Source organism: Staurois parvus, unplaced genomic scaffold (assembly GCF_062004578.1).
Source record: "Staurois parvus isolate SC_StPar_1 unplaced genomic scaffold, SC_StPar_1.0 ptg000534l, whole genome shotgun sequence".
Lineage (NCBI taxonomy): Eukaryota > Metazoa > Chordata > Amphibia > Anura > Ranidae > Staurois > Staurois parvus.
Genome location: NW_028318330.1, coordinates 418,690 through 438,344, shown reverse-complemented (window position 1 = coordinate 438,344; position 19,655 = coordinate 418,690). Strand labels below are relative to the sequence as shown.

General features: G+C 46.2%; 1 protein-coding gene across 1 annotated transcript; it reads left to right on the top strand.

The window, feature by feature from the left end:
• Nucleotides 1-525: 525 nt before the first annotated feature.
• LOC149451518 (uncharacterized) lies at nt 526-1,014 on the top strand. Its single transcript, XM_089690567.1, has 2 exons — nt 526-753; nt 862-1,014. Exons 1-2 carry the CDS (start codon nt 526-528, stop codon nt 1,012-1,014), a joined length of 381 nt encoding a protein of 126 aa, XP_089546693.1.
• Nucleotides 1,015-19,655: the final 18,641 nt, after the last annotated feature.

Sequence of the window (19,655 nt, the reverse complement as noted above, 5' to 3'; positions counted from 1 at the left end):
GTCCGTCCTCTTCCTCCATAGTCATGCCTGTCCTATTTCTCCATAGTCATGCTTGTCCTCTTCCTCCATAGTCATGCCTGTCCTCTTCCTCCATAGTCATGCCTGTCCTCTTCCTCCATAGTCACTGTGATGTCTTTTATCTCCAGCAAATAATGATACACACATGTTGATGATACATATCAATATTTAGAAGGACACAAGGATCTCTACAAGGACGTCATGATGGACAATCAGCCGCCCCTCACATCACCGGGTAAGAGGAGACTTTATTGTAAAGGAGAGAGCAGCACGGAGGATCCACCTAGATCCCCCATCATCTGATAAACACATAGAAACAATGGATTCAGTCAGTGTGTGTGTTTCCTACAGATGGATCCAGTCATGGGAACCCACCAGAGAGATGTCCCCGTCCTCTGTATTCCCGGGATTCCACACAGGAAGGTCACACCATCCCTCACCATCATCAGGTAGATGATGACAATTATTGGTAGTTGTGATTTATACACAGCATGTTTGTTACAATGAATGTTTTATTATATCTTTCAGAGTGGAATCCTCGGGGATGATAATATTGATGTTAAAGAAGAGTATAAAGAGGAGGATGAGGAGTATGGAGTGATGGAGGAGTTTTCAGAAGGACACAAGGATCTGATGGAGCCACCTAATACCAGGAACCCACCAGAGAGATGTCCCCGTCCTCTGTATTCCCGGGATTCCACACAGGAAGGTCACACCATCCCTCACTATTACAAGGTTGGTGGGATGAAGCATCTAGAACATGGACTTGTAGAGACAATGTGTGGATATTTTAGGTGACCTTATATTTTACAGATGATATTTTCTCTCATTTCCTTGATTTAGAGTGGAGATCCAATCGATATAGAATTTGAGGTGAAAGCAGAAGAAGAAGAGGCGTATGTGAGGGATGATCAGCAGTCTATGGAGGAGGATGGAATAACGGGGACATTTATAGAGGAGGACACTCCTACAGAGATCAGCACAGGTGGGTCATGAACACTAAATCCATTCCTCCACCCATACTGCTCACTGATTGGTCCAGAGTAGGGCGGGGACTGGGTGATATCAGCCTGTAATCCCCTGGTCACTTTCCTGAGCTGTGTTCCCCGTCCTGTATTCCTGGATTTCTCTCGGATAATCTTCCTTCTCTGTGCTGCAGACACAATTTATGTATCTAGACTGGATTTATGGAGATTCTGGGGTTCAGCTGGCAGCAAAATGTTGATTGTTACTCTAAGCATTGCATAATGTAGGCACCCAGGACATGTGACTGGGGTCTTCTGCCTTCTTCTCTACCACTGTTCCTGTCAGACACCGCCTGGCGGTACCTCTAGCAGTCCACAGGACAGGATTCCCCAGAGCGCGGCGTCTAAGTCTGCTTTTTCACCAGGACCCCTGATGGTGGGGATGGACTTGGAGCAGACAGTGACCAGGTCGTGGCCCCTGAGTACACCCGCCCGTGGCAGAGGGATCTGCCAGAGGTATATTCAGGTAGAGAGCCTGATGTGAAGAGGTGGAAAGCTGGAGCCGTGATGACTTGATCTGTTCAGGATGGATGGATGGCAGAGTGAACATGGTCAGACAGACCAGTTCGGTAACAGTAGGGTCAGCGTAGTACAAGGCAGCAGGCAAAGAGTAGTCGGGTCACTCGCCGGGTTCAGTAGCAAGAGTTCAGATCAAATAGGGATATCCAGGAGAGAAGTCAAACAAGCCAGAGGTCAGAGCAGGAGAAGTCGGCAGAGGTCAGAGCAGGAGAAGTCGGCAGAGGTCAGAGCAGGAGAAGTCGGCAGAGGTCAGAGCAGGAGAAGTCGGCAGAGGTCAGAGCAGGAGAAGTCGGCAGAGGTCAGAGCAGGAGAAGTCGGCAGAGGTCTGAGCAGGAGAAGTCGGCGGAGGTCAGGATCAGGAGAAGTCGGCGGAGGTCAGGATCAGGAGAAGTCGGCGGAGGTCAGGATCAGGAGAAGTCGGCGGAGGTCAGGATCAGGAGAAGTCGGCGGAGGTCAGGATCAGGAGAAGTCGGCGGAGGTCAGGATCAGGAGAAGTCGGCGGAGGTCAGGATCAGGAGAAGTCAGCAGAGGTCAGGATCAGGAGAAGTCGTCAGAGGTCAGGATCAGGCAGGGTTGGTAACAAGTCATCAGCAGATACACAGGAACAGGAACACAGGATACAAGACCATACGGCAATGAGAGTCTGTGCAGGGCAGGTTTAAATAGTGCGCCCTGCCCTGTCATTGGTGCCAGGCGAGCGTCCGCGATCAGGAGTGCGCATGTGTGGCCGCCCAGGTCCTAGTGCCCGCTGGATAGAATAAATTGGTGTTCTGCGCTTGCGTAGACCCACTTGCCGCTGCGATCCCTGACAGTCCCTCATATCCTTTTCCACCATTGACCCCCACAGATCCTTCTCCCCCATTGACTCCTCCAGATCCTTCTCCAGCATTGTCTCCTAGATCCTTCTCCACCATTGACCCCTCCAGATCCTTCTCCCCCATTGACCCCCCACAGATCCTTCTCCACCATTGACCCCCCACAGATCCTTCTCCCCCCATTAACCCCCCACAGATCCTTCTCCAGCATTGTCTCCTAGATCCTTCTCCACCATTGACCCCTCCAGATCCTTCTCCACCATTGACCCCTCCAGATCCTTCTCCACCATCGACCCCTTCAGATCCTTCTCCACCATTGCCCCCCCCAGTTGTACCCCCCTAGTATGTATGATGCATATTCTTAGCCCCCAAGTGCAGACCTTACATTTATCACCATTAGCCCTCATTGGCCCCATAGTCCCCCAATTACACAGAGCATTGAGGTCGGCTTGTAAGTTGGAGACATCCTGTAAGGACGTTATTCCCCGGCACAGCTTGGTGTCATCTGCAAAGACTGGAATGGGGTTTATAATCTCACACCCCATATTGTTTATAAATATTAAAAAGTAGGGATCCCAACATTGTACCCCACTAATGACACTGAACCTTGGGGTACACCACTAATAACACTGAACCTTGGGGTACACCACTAATTACACTGAACCTTGGGGTACCCCACTAATAACACTGAACCTTGGGGTACCCCACTAATAACACTGAACCTTGGGGTACCCCACTAATCACACTGAACCTTGGGGTACACCACTAATAACACTGAACCCTGGGGTACACCTCTAATAGCACTGAACCTTGGGGTACACCACTAATAACACTGAACCCTGGGGTACCCCACTAATACTGAACCTTGGGGTCCCCCACTAATAGCACAGAACCTTGGGGTACCCCACTAACAACACTGAACCCTGGGGTACCCCACTAATAACACTGAACCTTGGGGTACACCACTGACACCCCCAGACCATTCAGAGTATGAATCATTAACCACTACTCTCTGAATACGATCTTTCAGCCAGTTTTCTATCCATTTACATTCAGATTTTTCCAGCCCGTAGACTTTACCTTACACATTAGCCGTGTGTGGGGAACTGTGTCCAAGTATACCACGTCCACCGCCACCGCTCTGTCCAAGTGTACCACGTCCACCGCCACCCCTCTGTCCAAGTGTACCACGTCCACCGCCACCCCTCTGTCCAAGTGTACCACGTCCACCGCCACCCCTCTGTCCAAGTGTACCACGTCCACCGCCACCCCTCTGTCCAAGTGTACCACGTCCACCGCCACCCCTCTGTCCAAGTGTACCACGTCCACCGCCACCCCTCTGTCCAAGTGTACCACGTCCACCGCCACCCCTCTGTCCAAGTGTACCACGTCCACCGCCACCCCTCTGTCCAAGTGTACCACGTCCACCGCCACCCCTCTGTCCAAGTGTACCACGTCCACCGCCACCCCTCTGTCCAAGTGTACCACGTCCACCCCTCTGTCCAAGTGTACCACGTCCACCCCTCTTTCCAAGTGTACCACGTCCACAGCCACCCCTCTGTCCAAGTGTACCACATCCACCGCCTCCCGTCTGTCCAAGGATTTGTTTACCTCCAATCTAACCTGTTTCTTGATGGTTTAATCCCAGCTCACCTCTACATGTTATCTACAGTCAACATTTAATCTTCCACTGATTACTGAATACCAATATTATGAGTCCTGACCCTTATACTGTATAATTTATATTGTACATTCCATACTCCTGACCCCTGCACTATATACTCTATGTTGTACATTACATACTCCTGACCCCTGCACTATATACTCTATGTTGTACATTACATACTCCTGACCCCTGCACTATATACTCTATATTGTACATTCCATACTCCTGACCCCTGCACTATATACTCTGTTGTACATTCCATACTCCTGACCCCTGCACTTTATACTCTGTTGTACATTACATACTCCTGACCCCTGCACTATATACTCTATGTTGTACATTACATACTCCTGACCCCTGCACTATATACTCTGTTGTACATTACATACTCCTGACCCCTGCACTATATACTCTATGTTGTACATTACATCCTCCTGACCCCTGCACTATATACTCTATGTTGTACATTACATACTCCTGACCCCTGCACTATATACTCTATGTTGTACATTACATACTCCTGACCCCTGCACTATATACTCTATGTTGTACATTACATACTCCTGACCCCTGCACTATATACTCTATGTTGTACATTACATACTCCTGACCCCTGCACTATATACTCTATGTTGTACATTACATACTCCTGACCCCTGCACTATATACTCTATGTTGTACATTACATACTCCTGACCCCTGCACTATATACTCTATATTGTACATTCCATACTCCTGACCCCTGCACTACATACTCTGTTGTACATTCCATACTCCTGACCCCTGCACTATATACTCTGTTGTACATTACATACTCCTGACCCCTGCACTATATACTCTATGTTGTACATTACATACTCCTGACCCCTGCACTATATACTCTATGTTGTACATTACATACACCTGACCCCTGCACTATATACTCCATGTTGCACATTACATCCTCCTGACCCCTGCACTATATACTCCATGTTGCACATTACATCCTCCTGACCCCTGCACTATATACTCCATGTTGTACATTACATACTCCTGACCCCTGCACTATATACTCTATGTTGTACATTCCACAGTCCTGACTTCTGCTCTCCCCCCCCCCCCCCCCCTCACTGCTATATATACACATAATATGGATTCTCTTTTGTTCCCCCCATTTCCTCCCAGCTGGACATTTTATATCGGATGATGTGATTGGAGCACAGACTTTTACATGGTGATAATAATGTGATAACATCCTCCAACTTTGGACCCTTAAACAGAAAGTGATAATGAGGGAGGAGTCAATACCCCAATGATGGTGATCTTCAGGATCAGTCCAGTCTTCATCTTGGTTGTTCTCCCCCCATCCTCACTCTCTGACCTCTGGTGGGGCTCAGCCCCGCTGTTCTTCATGACTAAATCATGGACTAAATAAGGAAGTGCAGTACTTCTTGTGTTGGGAAGATGGCGATGAGTGATAGAGGGGGTGGGGACCCTCATCCTATAATCCCCTCATCACTGTCCCTCCTATAAAAGACAGTTCTGGTTGTTTCCTCACTCTCTGACTAAGGTCCATGAATAAAGAAATGACCTGGTAGGAGATCAGAGGAGCCATTTCCTAGTTCCCTTGAGGGTGGACTTGTAAGCTCCTCAGAGACCAAGCTGCCAGATATGGGCGGAGTCCTGGTTTGGGGGAACCAATCAGCTGTCTAGTAATCCTCTTTGTCTTTGTATTTTAGTCCATGGCCGGGAGATGAGGAAAACCTCCGAGGATTGTCTCACTTTGTCTCCAGACTGGAAAGTAGAAGATGAGGACATCACACAGTATAGTCCAGGAGAAAACCCGGCTCCCTCCAATGTCCATCCGGCACCACCCAGTGTAGATGGACCATCGGATTCCTCGTATCCTGAGGAACCTCAGACTGTGCGGGACCGGGCCGGCCTTCCAACAGGGAAGAGGTTCTCCTGTACTGAGTGCGGAAAGAGGTTCCATTCTACATACCATCTTAATAGGCATAAAAGATCTCACACGGGGGAGAAGCCGTATTCCTGTCCTGAGTGCGGGAAAAGTTTTTCATGCAAGTACCGTCTTTCCATACATCAGAGGTCTCACACAGGGGAAAAGCCGTATTCCTGTCCTGAATGTGGGAAATGTTTTTCAACGAAGGCCTATCTTTACACACATCAGAGATCTCACACGGGGGAGAAGCCATATTCCTGTCCTGACTGTGGGAAATGTTTTTCATGCAAGTACCGTCTTTACATACATCAGAGATATCACACGGGGGAGAAGCCATATTCCTGTGCTGAGTGCGGGAAATGTTTTTCATTTAAGTCCAATCTTAACACACATCAGCGATCTCACACGGGGGAGAAGAAATTTTCCTGTCCTGAGTGCGGGAAATGTTTTTCAGTCAAGTCCTATCTTTACAAACATCAGAGATCTCACACGGGCGAGAAGCCGTATTCCTGTCCTGAGTGCGGGAAATGTTTTTCAGTGAAGTCCCATCTTTACACACATCAGAGATCTCACACAGGGGAAAAGCCATATTCCTGTCTTGAGTGCGGGAAATGTTTTTCACAGAACTCCAATCTTTACAAACATCAGAGATATCACAAAGGGGAGAAGCCGTATTCCTGTCCTGAGTGCGGTAAATGTTTTTCATGGAAGTCCAGTCTTTACACGCATCAGAGATCTCACGTGGGGGAGAAGCCGTATTCCTGTCCTGAGTGCGGGAAATGTTTTTCACAGAAGTCCGATCTTTACATACATCAGAGATCTCATACGGGGGAAAAGCCGTATTGCTGTCCTGAGTGTGGAAAATCTTTTTCTCAGAAGACCCATCTTTCCACACATCAGAGATCTCACACGGGGGAGAAGCCGTATTCCTGTCCTGAGTGTGGGAAATGTTTTTCATGGAAGTCCAGTCTTTCCAGACATCAGAGACATCACACAGGGGGGAAGCCACTTTCCTGTCCTAAGTGAGGGAAATGTTTCTCAATGAAGTCCTGTCTTCCTGTACATCAGGGGTCCCACACAACCCTGGAGGTGTATTAGTGCCTTGAGTGCGGGAAATGTCTTCTAGATGAATGTTGCTGGACATCCCAGCTCTCATGTGGGGAAGAAGCACACCCTGATATACACCTCAGATATACTCCATGGCTGATCTTCATCATGGAAGAAACAGTTGATAAGGAGATGAGAGGCCCCCAAAGACATGGATGAAGTGCAGTAAATGTCGGGGTGCAGAGTGGTCAGTAGATCCTGGAAATGAAGGACACAACTTCAGCCCTTCTTGGGTGTCGGAGTTGCGTTTCCTGATAATGATATAGCGGGTTACAGAGCTAGAAGCCGGGAGAGCCCAGATCTCGTTATCGGGGAACTTTACACAGACAACAAGAACTTCTGAAGTTGATGTCCTTCATTTCAAGGCTCTACAGAACAGTGGTGACCCCGAAGCGTCTCTCTGTCTTCAGTCCATCCTTCTCCCATCCCCCAACAGGAGGGAAGGAGAACTCCGCCCCAAACTACGGGGGAACTTTCCTCTCATTATTTCCCTTGGCTTCTGTGTGGGTTTGGGTGGTTGGAGGAGTGCGGCACGAGAGGGAACACAGCTTGTTGTTCTATGTCTACATATGGGGTCTGGGTAGAGGGGATCCACCAGAAAATATTTCTACTCTTTGATTTTGTGCAAATCGTTTCTGTTTTCACTTTGAAGGGCGATATTATGTGTGGTTTGTAAAAGGGATTGGCCCAATAGATACCGCCCCACTTAGAGAATAGATGAACTAATATGACCAGCATTCATTCAGCCATGTCACATGTTGGTCTTTTCATACAGGGATTTCCTATGATCATTGGCTCCAACTAGTGGCAATAATGTGGTATTAAACTGTTTTTCCTGATTGAGGTATTTTGGAAGTAATACATCATTATGGTCACTAGAGGGAGCTGACGATTATAGGAAATCACTGAGTTTATTAAGATATGGCCAGAATTTGTCACAGCTGGACACATGCTTGTCACCTCCCCCAATATATATTTTGCATAGACCCCTTAGTTTACTATGTTAGGGGTAGTTTTGTACAAATACCTGAGATCATACATTTTCAAACATTGAAGATATAAATTACATAAAACCACAGAGTTAAACCAACCATTGATTTAAAACCAAAAATACCTAATTTGGCCTTTAGATGACGCTAAGTATCCTAGCAATTAGCACCATCTAGTGTCCAAATTGTCAGGGAACACCTGAACAATTGATTTAGCTGACTAAATCAATTGTTCAGGTGTTCACTGACACTTTGGACACTAGATGGTGCTAATTGCTAGGATACTTAGCGTCATCTAAAGGCCAAATTAGGTATTTTTGGTTTTAATCACAGTGTCTGCAATACAAAAAATGATTTATAAAAATAACTTAATCTGAAAAATTCTTTAAATACTCAAACAAGATCTGTGTAGGTATAGACTGCAGAGTATGAAAATCAATATTTATTTACATAAGTCACTTACAAACACCATAAGCAATAGTCAGATTGTGATTTACATTGACACTAAGATGTTTCTGTAAAAGCTCTAATATAGAGTGAATTAAATTCAATAATTAGTCTCCCTGTAAACAACATAACAAATTAAAACGGACAATAATCTGTCTCCTGCAGAAGGAATAAACTGCAGAATAGTCCACCACTATGGCCTAAGAACAGGAACATTTTTATAAATGACTTAACTTGAAGTGATGTTATCATGGGGAGAGTTATTAGGTTACACAAAGGAATGTGGCAATTGGCTTACTAGTCTAAGCAAGCAAAATCAACAGAAAATATATAATTACCCTCCAAGTATCAGGTCATCTTTTTGGAGAACTGATGATCTGACTCAAAGATGGCTGCCAATTAACGGTTGGGATTGAGCTTCCACAAAATGGCGTCTCTTCTTCAGTTGATAAGTGTCTTTAGATGATCTGAGTGTGAGATGATGTCTACCTTCCAGATGGCTGTGTAGATGGTCCTCCCGTTGGGAATGTTCCTGCCGGTTTTATCTAGTTATGACTTATACTCTCATCAAATCTGAAAAAACCTGGCCAGGAGGTGGAACCTTCTCTGTGATTGGGGAATCTGATTCTCTAACCCATGTTTACTCAAGCATTACCTCCCATGGCCACTGGGTGTCATCCTTGGATAAGAATTGTCTGGTCTGAGTTTTTTTGGGGTCAGAAGTAACTAATCTGTGATCAGGAAAAATGAATATTTCACTATAACAAATTGGCCCTTGTGAAATCTATAGAATGCCTTGGAGAGTAGATATTATTCCTCATTTACAATCATTACGTTTTGGTGTAACAGTGATTAAATGGAGAATTGTAACTATCAGGAGGTTGGATTACATAAAGCGATTAGAATAATAGTTGTACACACAGAGGAGAGATAATAAAAGAATAATTTGTATACTGATCTACTGATTGATTACGGCTTTGGTAGCATGCATACAATATCCCTAACAATACCGATAAACTCCAACACACTAAATATATATCATGGGATTACAAATCAGCAAACATACCATAATATACGTCCTACATTCTTATGAGACAATCTGGTATTTTATCCCCATCACGTCTTTTCGTATAGCATGAATTATATGGAAACAGGGAGGTTCCTTTTTGTACCTTTTCACCAATACGAAATGAGTCTCAGCAGTGTTACTGGAGTCACCTTGTTACATAGTTACAGAGTTCATCTGGATGGAAAAAAGACACCAATCCATCCAGTCCAACCAACAGAAAAAACAAAAATGTATGCAGTAAGTAGTACAAGCGCCTAAGTATATAGGTAACAAGCTGCTATGCACAAAAAAGGTACCAATATCACCCTAGGAAATAGCAATGTATATATAAAGTGCAGCGCTCGATGTTAAAACCAATGTGTGTAAAGAAATGAAAATAAATCCTTATTAAATTGTAAATATATATAAATAAAAGTTCAAAAGCCGAAGAAGATAGTCCAGCAAATCAATATAAAGATATAAGTGCTCAGGTGACTTAGAGATCCGGTACCCGTGTGGTAGTGATAAGGCAATGCGCACTCACTGGATGCACATAATAAATGCGGTTTTGTGTATAAATAATCCTGATGTCATCTGATAGTGGGTGGTCCTCCCTCTGTTGGGTATGAGGCTGCTGGTCCTCTTCCACTAGGGGTCCCCCTATGAGCTCCTGGTAGGTGGTATCCCTCTGGTTAGGCTGGGTAGCAGTAATCCATCCCAGGAGTGTGTCTGTGGACTAAAGTACTCCCCCTTCTCGCCAGAGATTCTGGGCAGCAGCACGCAAATGTCATCACAGCTGTCTTTCCACTCTAATGCAAGGTGGATCCGTTTACCCTGAGTTTATTCTTGATCCAGTGCTGTGCTCTGCTGCATCTCTTCTTTCTTTTCCCTGGTCCCACTAGAGCAGTGGTCTCCAAACTTATTGGTTGATGGGTGGAGGGAAGTGAAACATAAAAAACAAAACACACAAATAGAACATTACATGAGGAAATGCACATCTTACTGTAAAGGTCTCAGTAATCTATAAACAGAAGAATCCAGAAAAGAACTCTCACAGATCTGCAGCTTTGTAGAGTTAGCATTCATAATACACGGCTCAAAAAATGAAAGAAAGACTTATTAATCAGAGTCTAGCATCAAGTCAATGAGAATCCTGAGATATTGATCTGGTCAGTGAAGTCGCAGAGGGGGCTGTTAATCAGTTTCAGCTGCTTTGGTGTTAATGAAATTATCAACAGGTGCACTAGATGGGCAACAATGAGACAACCCTCAAAACAGGAATTTACAGGTGGAAGCCACTGACATTTTTTTCCCTACTCATCTTTACTGACTGTTCTTCACTAGTTTTTCTTTTGGCTAGGGTCAGTGTCACTACTGGTAGCATGAGGTCATACCTGGACCCTACAGAGGTTGCACAGGTAGTCCAACTCCTCCACGATGGCACTTCAACACTTGCCATTGCAAGAAGGTTTGCTGTGTCTCCCAGCAAGAGCATGGAGGAGATTCCAGGAGACAAGAGCATGGAGGAGATTCCAGGAGACAAGAGCATGGAGGAGATTCCAGGAGACAAGAGCATGGAGGAGATTCTAGGAGACAAGAACATGGAGGAGATTCCAGGAGACAAGAGCATGGAGGTGATTCCAGGAGACAGGCAGTTACTCTAGGAGAGCTGGAAAGGGCCGTAGAAGTTCCTTAACCCACCAGCAGAACCGTATATGCTCCTTTGTGCAAGGAGGAACTTCATGAGGGTGGCCTGAGGGCCCAACATCCTCTAGTGGGCCCTGTGCTCACTACCCAGCACCATAGAGCTGGATTGACATTTGCAATTGAACACCAGAATTGTCAGGTCCACCACTTGTGCCCTGTGTTTTTCACAGATGAGAGCAAGTTCCCCCTGAGCACATGTGACAGACATGAAAGGGTCTGGAGAAGCCGTGGAGAACATTCTGCTGCCTTTAACATCATTCAGAATGACAGTTTTGGTGGTGGGTCACTGATGGTCTGGGGAGGCATATTCATGGAGGGACGCACAGACCTCTACAGGCTAGACAATGGCCCCCTGACTGCCATTAGGTATTGGGATGAAATCTTTGGACCCATTTTCAGACCCTACACTGGTGCAGTGGGTCCTGGGTTCCTCCTGGTGCATTGGGTCCTTGGTTCCTCCTGGTGCACGACAATACCCGGCCTCATGTGGCAAAAGTGTGCAGGCAGTTTCTGAAGGATGAAGGAATTAATACCACTGAATGGCCCCCATGCTGGCCTGACCTAAATCCAATAGAACACCTCTGGGATGTCATGTTTAGATTCATCCAAGCTGCCCAGTTGCACTTTAGACTGTCCAGGAGCACAATGATGAAATCCCCCAGGACACCATCCATGGTCTCATTAGGAGCATGCCTCAACATTGTCAGGCATGCATGCAAGCATATGGGGGCCATACAATCTACCGAGGACCATTCTGAGTTGCTGCAATTGAATTTCGGTAAAATGGACTCGCCTGCTGCATCATTTTTCTTGATTTTTGGGGTGCCTTTGAATTCAGTTTTCTGTAGGTCGATCATTTTCATTTCCATTAAACAATGGGGCATCCTTACATTCCTAACACATTACCCAGCCCATGTCAGTATAAAGATCCAGCAGGAGATTGTTCCTCATTGAGATCTGATGGGTTTTCAAAGTGTTCCTTTCATTTTTTGGAGCAGTGCGTAACATAAATGTAAGGGTTGGGTAGCTGAGATGTGAGGTGATCAGTAGAAATATGTAATTGTGAATCTAGTTTCATTCCATGTTATTACAGATAAGTGTTCAGTATTCGGTCAGAGACATATGTTCACCAATTAGCATCTGAAAGGACAGAGCAGCTTCTAGGGTAGAGGTGTCACCTGGATGCCAATACAATGTTGTCACCTATGTAGCCAGAGTTTGCCACCTTCTTGAACCTAGAAAAAGAATCCTAGTCATTTCGGCTACAAGAGTCAGCAGGAGACCTTGAGAAGGCTCTGAAGTGTCTGTCAGCTTTGATTTATATCCACAAATCAAAGGAATGTATTTCATCTCTCATAAAAGCTAAAATATTTGTTGCAGAGAGATGAAAATACTTCCTTCTGATTGGACACACTGTAGGCTACATCTGCATGTAAAACTATTTGTAGCCCCTGTGGAATTCCAGAGAAACACAGGAAACAGTTATATGGTGCCTGATTGCAACAGCTGAACAGCGATTGGTTCTGTTGTGTTCGGACTAACACACTGGTGTCGGAAATTCTATCGCTGACCAAGTGATCCAAACTATTCCTGGCCCATTCAGCTCTGGGCACTTCAGAACCCAGAACATCCAATGGGCTGCTACAGGAACACCCCCCAGGGTTGATTGGCCAAGGGCTAATGTGCAGCCCACATCCATATTTCAATAAATTGAGGACCCTGAGATATGGACGGGGTGATTCGTACGGAGCCGGTTCCATGTGACTGGTGAATCACGGACTTTCTCTGACTTGCTCCAGTCACAGGATAAATCTTGGTAAAAGTTTTATTTCTGTTTTTATTCCCTTTTATTTTATTGTGAATAGCCAATTGTGTGTCTTTTTGTATTTAAGGCAACTTTTTTTCTTTGTACATATTTAATGCATTGCCCACTTTTGGGATATTAAATCATAAAATGAATAAGTGACTTCTGTGCACTAAGCTCGGGCTCATATCTCCGGAGAGATTGTTGTATTCTAGAGTCTATGTGCTCGGTCTAAGTTCATTGCCAATCTGTATGCAATTGTACTGCGTGTTGGCAGATTGCCTGCAGATTGTAACATAGATCTGCCAGACGGAGATCTGTGTGTGTGTGGTGGCCCAGTAGAACAGTCTGTGGACAAACTGTTGGGTGGTGGCAAGCTACCATGTGTTGTGTGTCTAATGTGGGGGTCTGTGGACAGTAGAAGAGTGATTAACACCGGGGTTCTAGCTTGTAGGATAGCTGGAGGAATCCTAGAAGGGTGTGCCAATTGCTAGACTGCTCCTCAATCCTTAGTGTGCACCAGATTGTATATAAGATTCATATCTGCCTGTGTGTGGTCAGCCAGCTGGAGTGGAGTCTCCCTCTAGTGGTGGCCAGAGGTAGTGCGGGCTGTGAAAGGGTATCCTGGCCAGTCTTATATGCTCAAAGTCCCCCTCATTCCCTCTTTACCCCAAGTCATGGGCGGACCACGCCTTGGTTAGCTAGTCGTCGGGCGTGCATTTTATCCGTGACACAGTGTATAGTCCATGATGTGGGACTTCTCTTGTCCTCATTACATTGGAGGACAGAAACTCTTCCATTGTGACGTTTATTCCCGAGCTCTCCCAGAATCCCTCAGCTTGGAATAATGGCCCCTGTGTCTGCAGAAACGTAGAGAATACTTCCATATACCGCGTCTCTTCATCTTGTTCATCCTTCTCGTGGGCAGAACAATGACATCTCAGCTAGACTAGAGGATGTGGGGACCACCACGGGATTATTTGGTGTTTGTAATCACCCTCCCCCCTTGTTCCTGCACTGAGGGGTCCCGGCTTCCATTCCTTCTCTATACACAGAACTAAATACTTCAGTTGGGGAAAAGTTTGTCCCTTGCGGGACTGGAGACCTGTAAATGACCCTTGTCTATTATTTGGTATAATAACTCCCATGGTTCAACCCGGGGAAACGATGAAAATATGATCTTCCTCATAGAAATTCTAACAAAAGGCAACATTTTCCATTTTAAGTCAAAATTCATTTTAAATTGTTCCCCACTCACACAGAAGGAATGTACATGCTTTGTCACTGAGCGGATTGCTAGAAAAATGTTTTTTATGAATAGACCCCTAAATGTCAGGAGATATAATATATTCTATTCTATTGTATTATGTTATGTTAAATTATATAAAGACGGGAAGTATGGAGCAGATAAATGAACAGACCTCCTAGTAATGTCATTACCAGGCTGCAGCTAGGGGGAGCTCTAATGTTTGAAGTGTTCCCACAGGAGAGTGATTCCTTCTAGCTCACATATACTTTTTGTATTTCTAGTAAAATTGGACTTTTGAGGTAGAAGATTATACATTGTAGCGCCCTCCTAGTTCAGCCAGGGGGATCTACACCCTAATGGTTGGTCAGAAGCTGCTTAGCAGCTGAGGTGTGATAGCCAGAGGGGTCACAATGTGGTCAGGGGGGCTGAGATGAATATATAGGTAGTGCAGCACTAGACAATAATATCACATAGACAAATATAATGGAATAATACAAATAAACTGATGTGAGCACATATAGAAAACTCTTACAAGGATGTGATATAAACACATAAGTGTATAGAAGTAAATAGAACCCCAATATTCCAGATGGCCTATAAAGTGCAATAGTCCTTGTGTCCCTCAATACATGCTACATGGGTGCATAAACCCCTTCATAGTGTGTGGCATGCACAACACAATAATAAAGTGTCCTTAATGGAAACAATCAATTCATGATAATAATTATGATCTTCATGCCGGTGTGCAACCAATCAGTGACAATCCTCAGTGGCTGGGGTGCCCCCTCACCTTCCTGCCCCGGCCCCACAGGGCCAATGAGCCTTGCAGTATTGCTGTTCCACAGGAAAGCTTCCTTGTTAGTAGTAATGTTGGGACTCTCTCCTCCTCTGTACCGGGGTCTCCCCTGAACTCTCCTGCTTCTCAGGGCCAATGACCTTCCAAACTCGTCCCCAATAAAGTAAGAAAATCCGATATAGTGTGAAACCTTTTATTGTTAAAATATAAAGACGGATCTACTCACATCTGTAGATGTTTTCACAGCATTAGATCCACTACAGCATGGGTGTACTGCATGTGTGGATATATCCGGGTGCACCAAGATGGCGTCGACGCTGGATATGACGTCATTGCGCTGCCGCTCGAGCTCCTCCTACTGGCGTATCGCTGACTGATAAATGTCCTCTGTCATCTCACACAGACCTGTCAGAGCAGCACTCATGCTTTCCATAGCTAATTCCTGCATCTCCAGCTGTTCTCTAATAGCTCTGGTCTCGGTATTTAGCAACCCCATGTCCTTAGAGTTCCTCTCCAGTATATCATCAATAATGTTTGTGTCATTATTTATCATGAGTGTTATTCCCCATCCCGTGTAGGTAGGGAACCATGACCACACCTTATTCCCCATCCCGTGTAGGTAGGGAACCATGACCACACCTTATTCCCCATCCCGTGTAGGTAGGGAACCATGACCACACCTTATCACCCATCCAGTGCAGGTAGGGAACCATGACCACACCTTATTCCCCATCCCGTGTAGGTAGGGAACCATGACCACACCTTATTCCCCATCCCGTGTAGGTAGGGAACCATGACCACACCTTATCCCCCATCCCGTGTAGGAAGGGAACCATGACCACACCTTATTCCCCATCCCGTGTAGGTAGGGAACCATGACCACACCTTATCACCCATCCCGTGTAGGTAGGGAACCATGACCACACCTTATCACCCATCCCGTGTAGGTAGGGAACCATGACCACACCTTATTCCCCATCCCGTGTAGGTAGGGAACCATGACCACACCTTATTCCCCATCCCGTGTAGGTAGGGAACCATGACCACACCTTATCACCCATCCCGTGTAGGTAGGGAACCATGACCACACCTTATTCCCCATCCCGTGTAGGTAGGGAACCATGACCACACCTTATCACCCATCCCATGTAGGTAGGGAACCATGACCACACCTTATCACCCATCCCGTGTAGGTAGGGAACCATGACCACACCTTATCACCCATCCCATGTAGGTAGGGAACCATGACCACACCTTATTCCCCATCCCGTGTAGGTAGGGAACCATGACCACACCTTATCACCCATCCCGTGTAGGTAGGGAACCATGACCACACCTTATCACCCAGGCAGTGCCATTAGTACAGTGTCAGTATATAGAATGTTTCACTGATCTCTGTGTTCCTGCCACTAGTGACATCACATACTGTCAGGGTCAGTAAGCCCCTCCCAGCCAGGGTCAGCTGGCGTTAGATTGGCCGCACACTGTCGCACTCACGCTATAGGTCGCTGATCACCGCCATTACTAGTATAGTGTTTGTACGGATCAATATATTGATCATGAACAGAACTATACTAGTGCCGGCTTTGTATAGTGTCCCCAATACTCAGTGTTAGCCGGATCGGCCCGGTCACTGCCAGCACTAGTGTTCAGCCCCTCCACTGTTCTTCACAGAAGATTTGTACCAATTGTGGGCCAAGGCAATTTATACCCCACAATACATGGCGACACCCAAATTCAGCTCTTGTCACACAATTCACATGGAACTCTATCACCGTTTATGAAATTAAAACTTATTGGGCCGAACCCTCAACATGGACATTACAGAAAAGAATGAATTGCAGTCATATTGGTCCGCAGACCCGATTCATCGTATGTCCGTGTTCTCTGCTGGTACATATATGTCCAACATGGACCAGCAATGTACTGGAACGTCGCTGGACTTGGAGTGGTTATACCGGGAGGATGCTTGCAGCTACAGGCATCATTCTAGTGCTGGTTTATTAGCTGGAGGTTGGCTTTCATGTAAAAGTAATCCTAGTGGCCAATTAGCTGCAGAATTGTTTTTATGATCATTTTAAATGATTTCCTATAGCAGCAAATCTGATGAGATGAATGAAGTGGGTGTAAAGTGGAAGCAGTGGATGTGCAGGGAGCAGCATCTTGAGCACAAAGCACTTTATGTTGTGGATGGATTTGCACACGGTTCAGTTTCCTTCATTTATTGATAAACCCCATAAGACCAATGAAGTGGGTGTAAAGTGGAAGCAGTGGATGTGCAGAGAATAGGATTTGGAGCCCCGAGCTCTTTATCTCTGAATGTCTCCACATATTTGTAGTGTATTTGTGATGATTTCTGTGCACACACAATAGGACAGCGCTGTGACACATAATGCTCTTCTAGATGACAGGGAATCCTTCCCTTTGTTACAGCAGCAGTCCGCTAGAAGGTTTTTGTAGGTTTGGAGTTGTTACACATAGCGCGGGTTTTATCCATTTATAGTGATGACATCATTGCCCAAATCTGGGGGTCACCAGCCATTTCCACCCTTTACTCCCAGCTGGGGGGCTTTGTATCCATATACCAGATGTTCTACAGGACTAAATCTGCAATCAATGTTACTGCAAAATCAAAGGGGCCAAAACCCCTCCCCCGAGCAGTCATATATTTCTGTCCCCCTTGGTGGGAGTGGAGGTGACCCCTCTATAAGGATCTACAGTCCATACACACCCAGCACAAGGCCGGGGTCACACTACCAGACGCTTCTCGGGGCTGCAGTTCCTCTGAGCTCCACAAGGTGGGGATCTCACTTCTACCCAGACAGGAAGTCTCTATGGAAGACAGACAGGAAGTGATGTCAGGTACAGACAGGAAGTGATGTCAGGTACAGACGGGAAGTTCCATGAATGAGGAAGTATAGAGGAGACATTCCTGGATCTGGCAGCAGAGGAGGTAATACGTAGATGAACCCCTTCAGGGGGAGGAGTTGATGATAATATATTTGCCCCCAAAGCTGGCCTACATGGTTCAGTTTTATCGTTCAGCCAGCGGGATGACCATAAAAACTGAAGTGATTCCCCCATCCACACATTGGAGGTGGATGGGGGAATCCTCCCCGCTGCACTCTTGTATTCTGACAATGGGGGGACTCCTCCGCTCTCAGAATACACAGATCAGCACTGAAGCTATTGGCTGCAGCCGCTGGGGGAGTGGCTTTTATCCGGCAGTGGCCACACATGGATGGAAATGTGAGCGATCCCTGCTGAACCAGCTGAATTTCCATGGATCTATGGTCACCTTCAGTGACTTCCTCCCCTCCCCCTCATCTCCTTCATGATGGAAGTCATGCTGAGATCATCTCCCATTGGCTGAGCAATATTCTCATTTGTCTCTCAGCTCCTTCTTGCTATTCCTCGTCCTGCCTGTTGTTTCCTTGGATTGATTTTCTGTGTAGTGACCCCGGCTTGGTCTCTTGGATGCGCTCGTCTGTTGCTTGCCCTGACCTTTCTCCTGATTCCTGGATCTCCTCCTCATCTGTCCTCCATATCCTCTTACACAGCTTTTCTCCACACCTGCAGTGACCCTGGGGGGAGGAAACTTGGCACCAGCACGCCGCCAAATCCATCCCCACCATTAGGGGCTCTGGAGACAATTGTCTGCTATTTACACTCCGTTCCTCCGCACGTCACCTGATCACATGACAGCTTACTTCCACAGATTCCGGACAGATTTCTGGATGGTAAAGGTCAAAGGTCACTCTTCAGTTTAGGAGAGGTAGGACGCACCCAGGAACAAGGATTTGGTTTATACAGGAGCATCATATAGAGGACCCCTCAAATCTCCCCATCCAAATGTCCCTCCATCCAGAGTCTATATGTCCTATGACATCACACTGACCTCACAGCTCCTCCTCCCAATGTCCCTCCATCCAGAGTCAGAGGATCCTATGACATCACACTGACCTCACAGCTCCTCCTCCCAATGTCCCTCCAACCAGAGTCAGAGAATCCTATGACATCATACCAGGGGTGAACTGACCATTCGGAAACTCGTGCACTGCCCGAGGGCCCAGGGTCAGTTGGGGGCCCCATGAGATGCCCATTGTACCTTTTTCATAGGCTTTTTTGAGTTTGGGCAAGGACACAGGGGCCCCATGATCCCCTATTGCCCGGGGGCCCCATGAGTTGTCAGTCCACCCCTGCATCATACTGACCACACAGTTCTCCTCCCAATGTCCTTCCAACCAGAGTCAGAGAATCCTATGACATCACACCGATCTCACAGCTTCTCCTCAAAATGTCCCTCCGGCTGGCTTCTTTTTCTGATGCTCTTAGAATGTGGGTGTCCCTTGGTATTCTCAATAGTTAGAACAAGCCTATACCCTGCGTAGTGTGGGGGTCCTGTGGGGGGGAATTATACCTCAGCCTGAAGTGGGGCTTTAATAAAATGGAGACGTGAATGGAGAGGTGAGGAGGATTCTGGGAATATCATTTGATGTGACTATTTGTGTTCAGATGTAGAGTTT

Bases quoted from the DNA above. Each gene is read 5' to 3' on its own strand.
- LOC149451518 (XM_089690567.1), top strand. From the start codon at position 526: ATGTTTTATTATATCTTTCAGAGTGGAATCCTCGGGGATGATAATATT. The intron at 754-861 runs GTTGGTGGGATG...TCCTTGATTTAG, and splicing joins CCATCCCTCACTATTACAAG to AGTGGAGATCCAATCGATAT.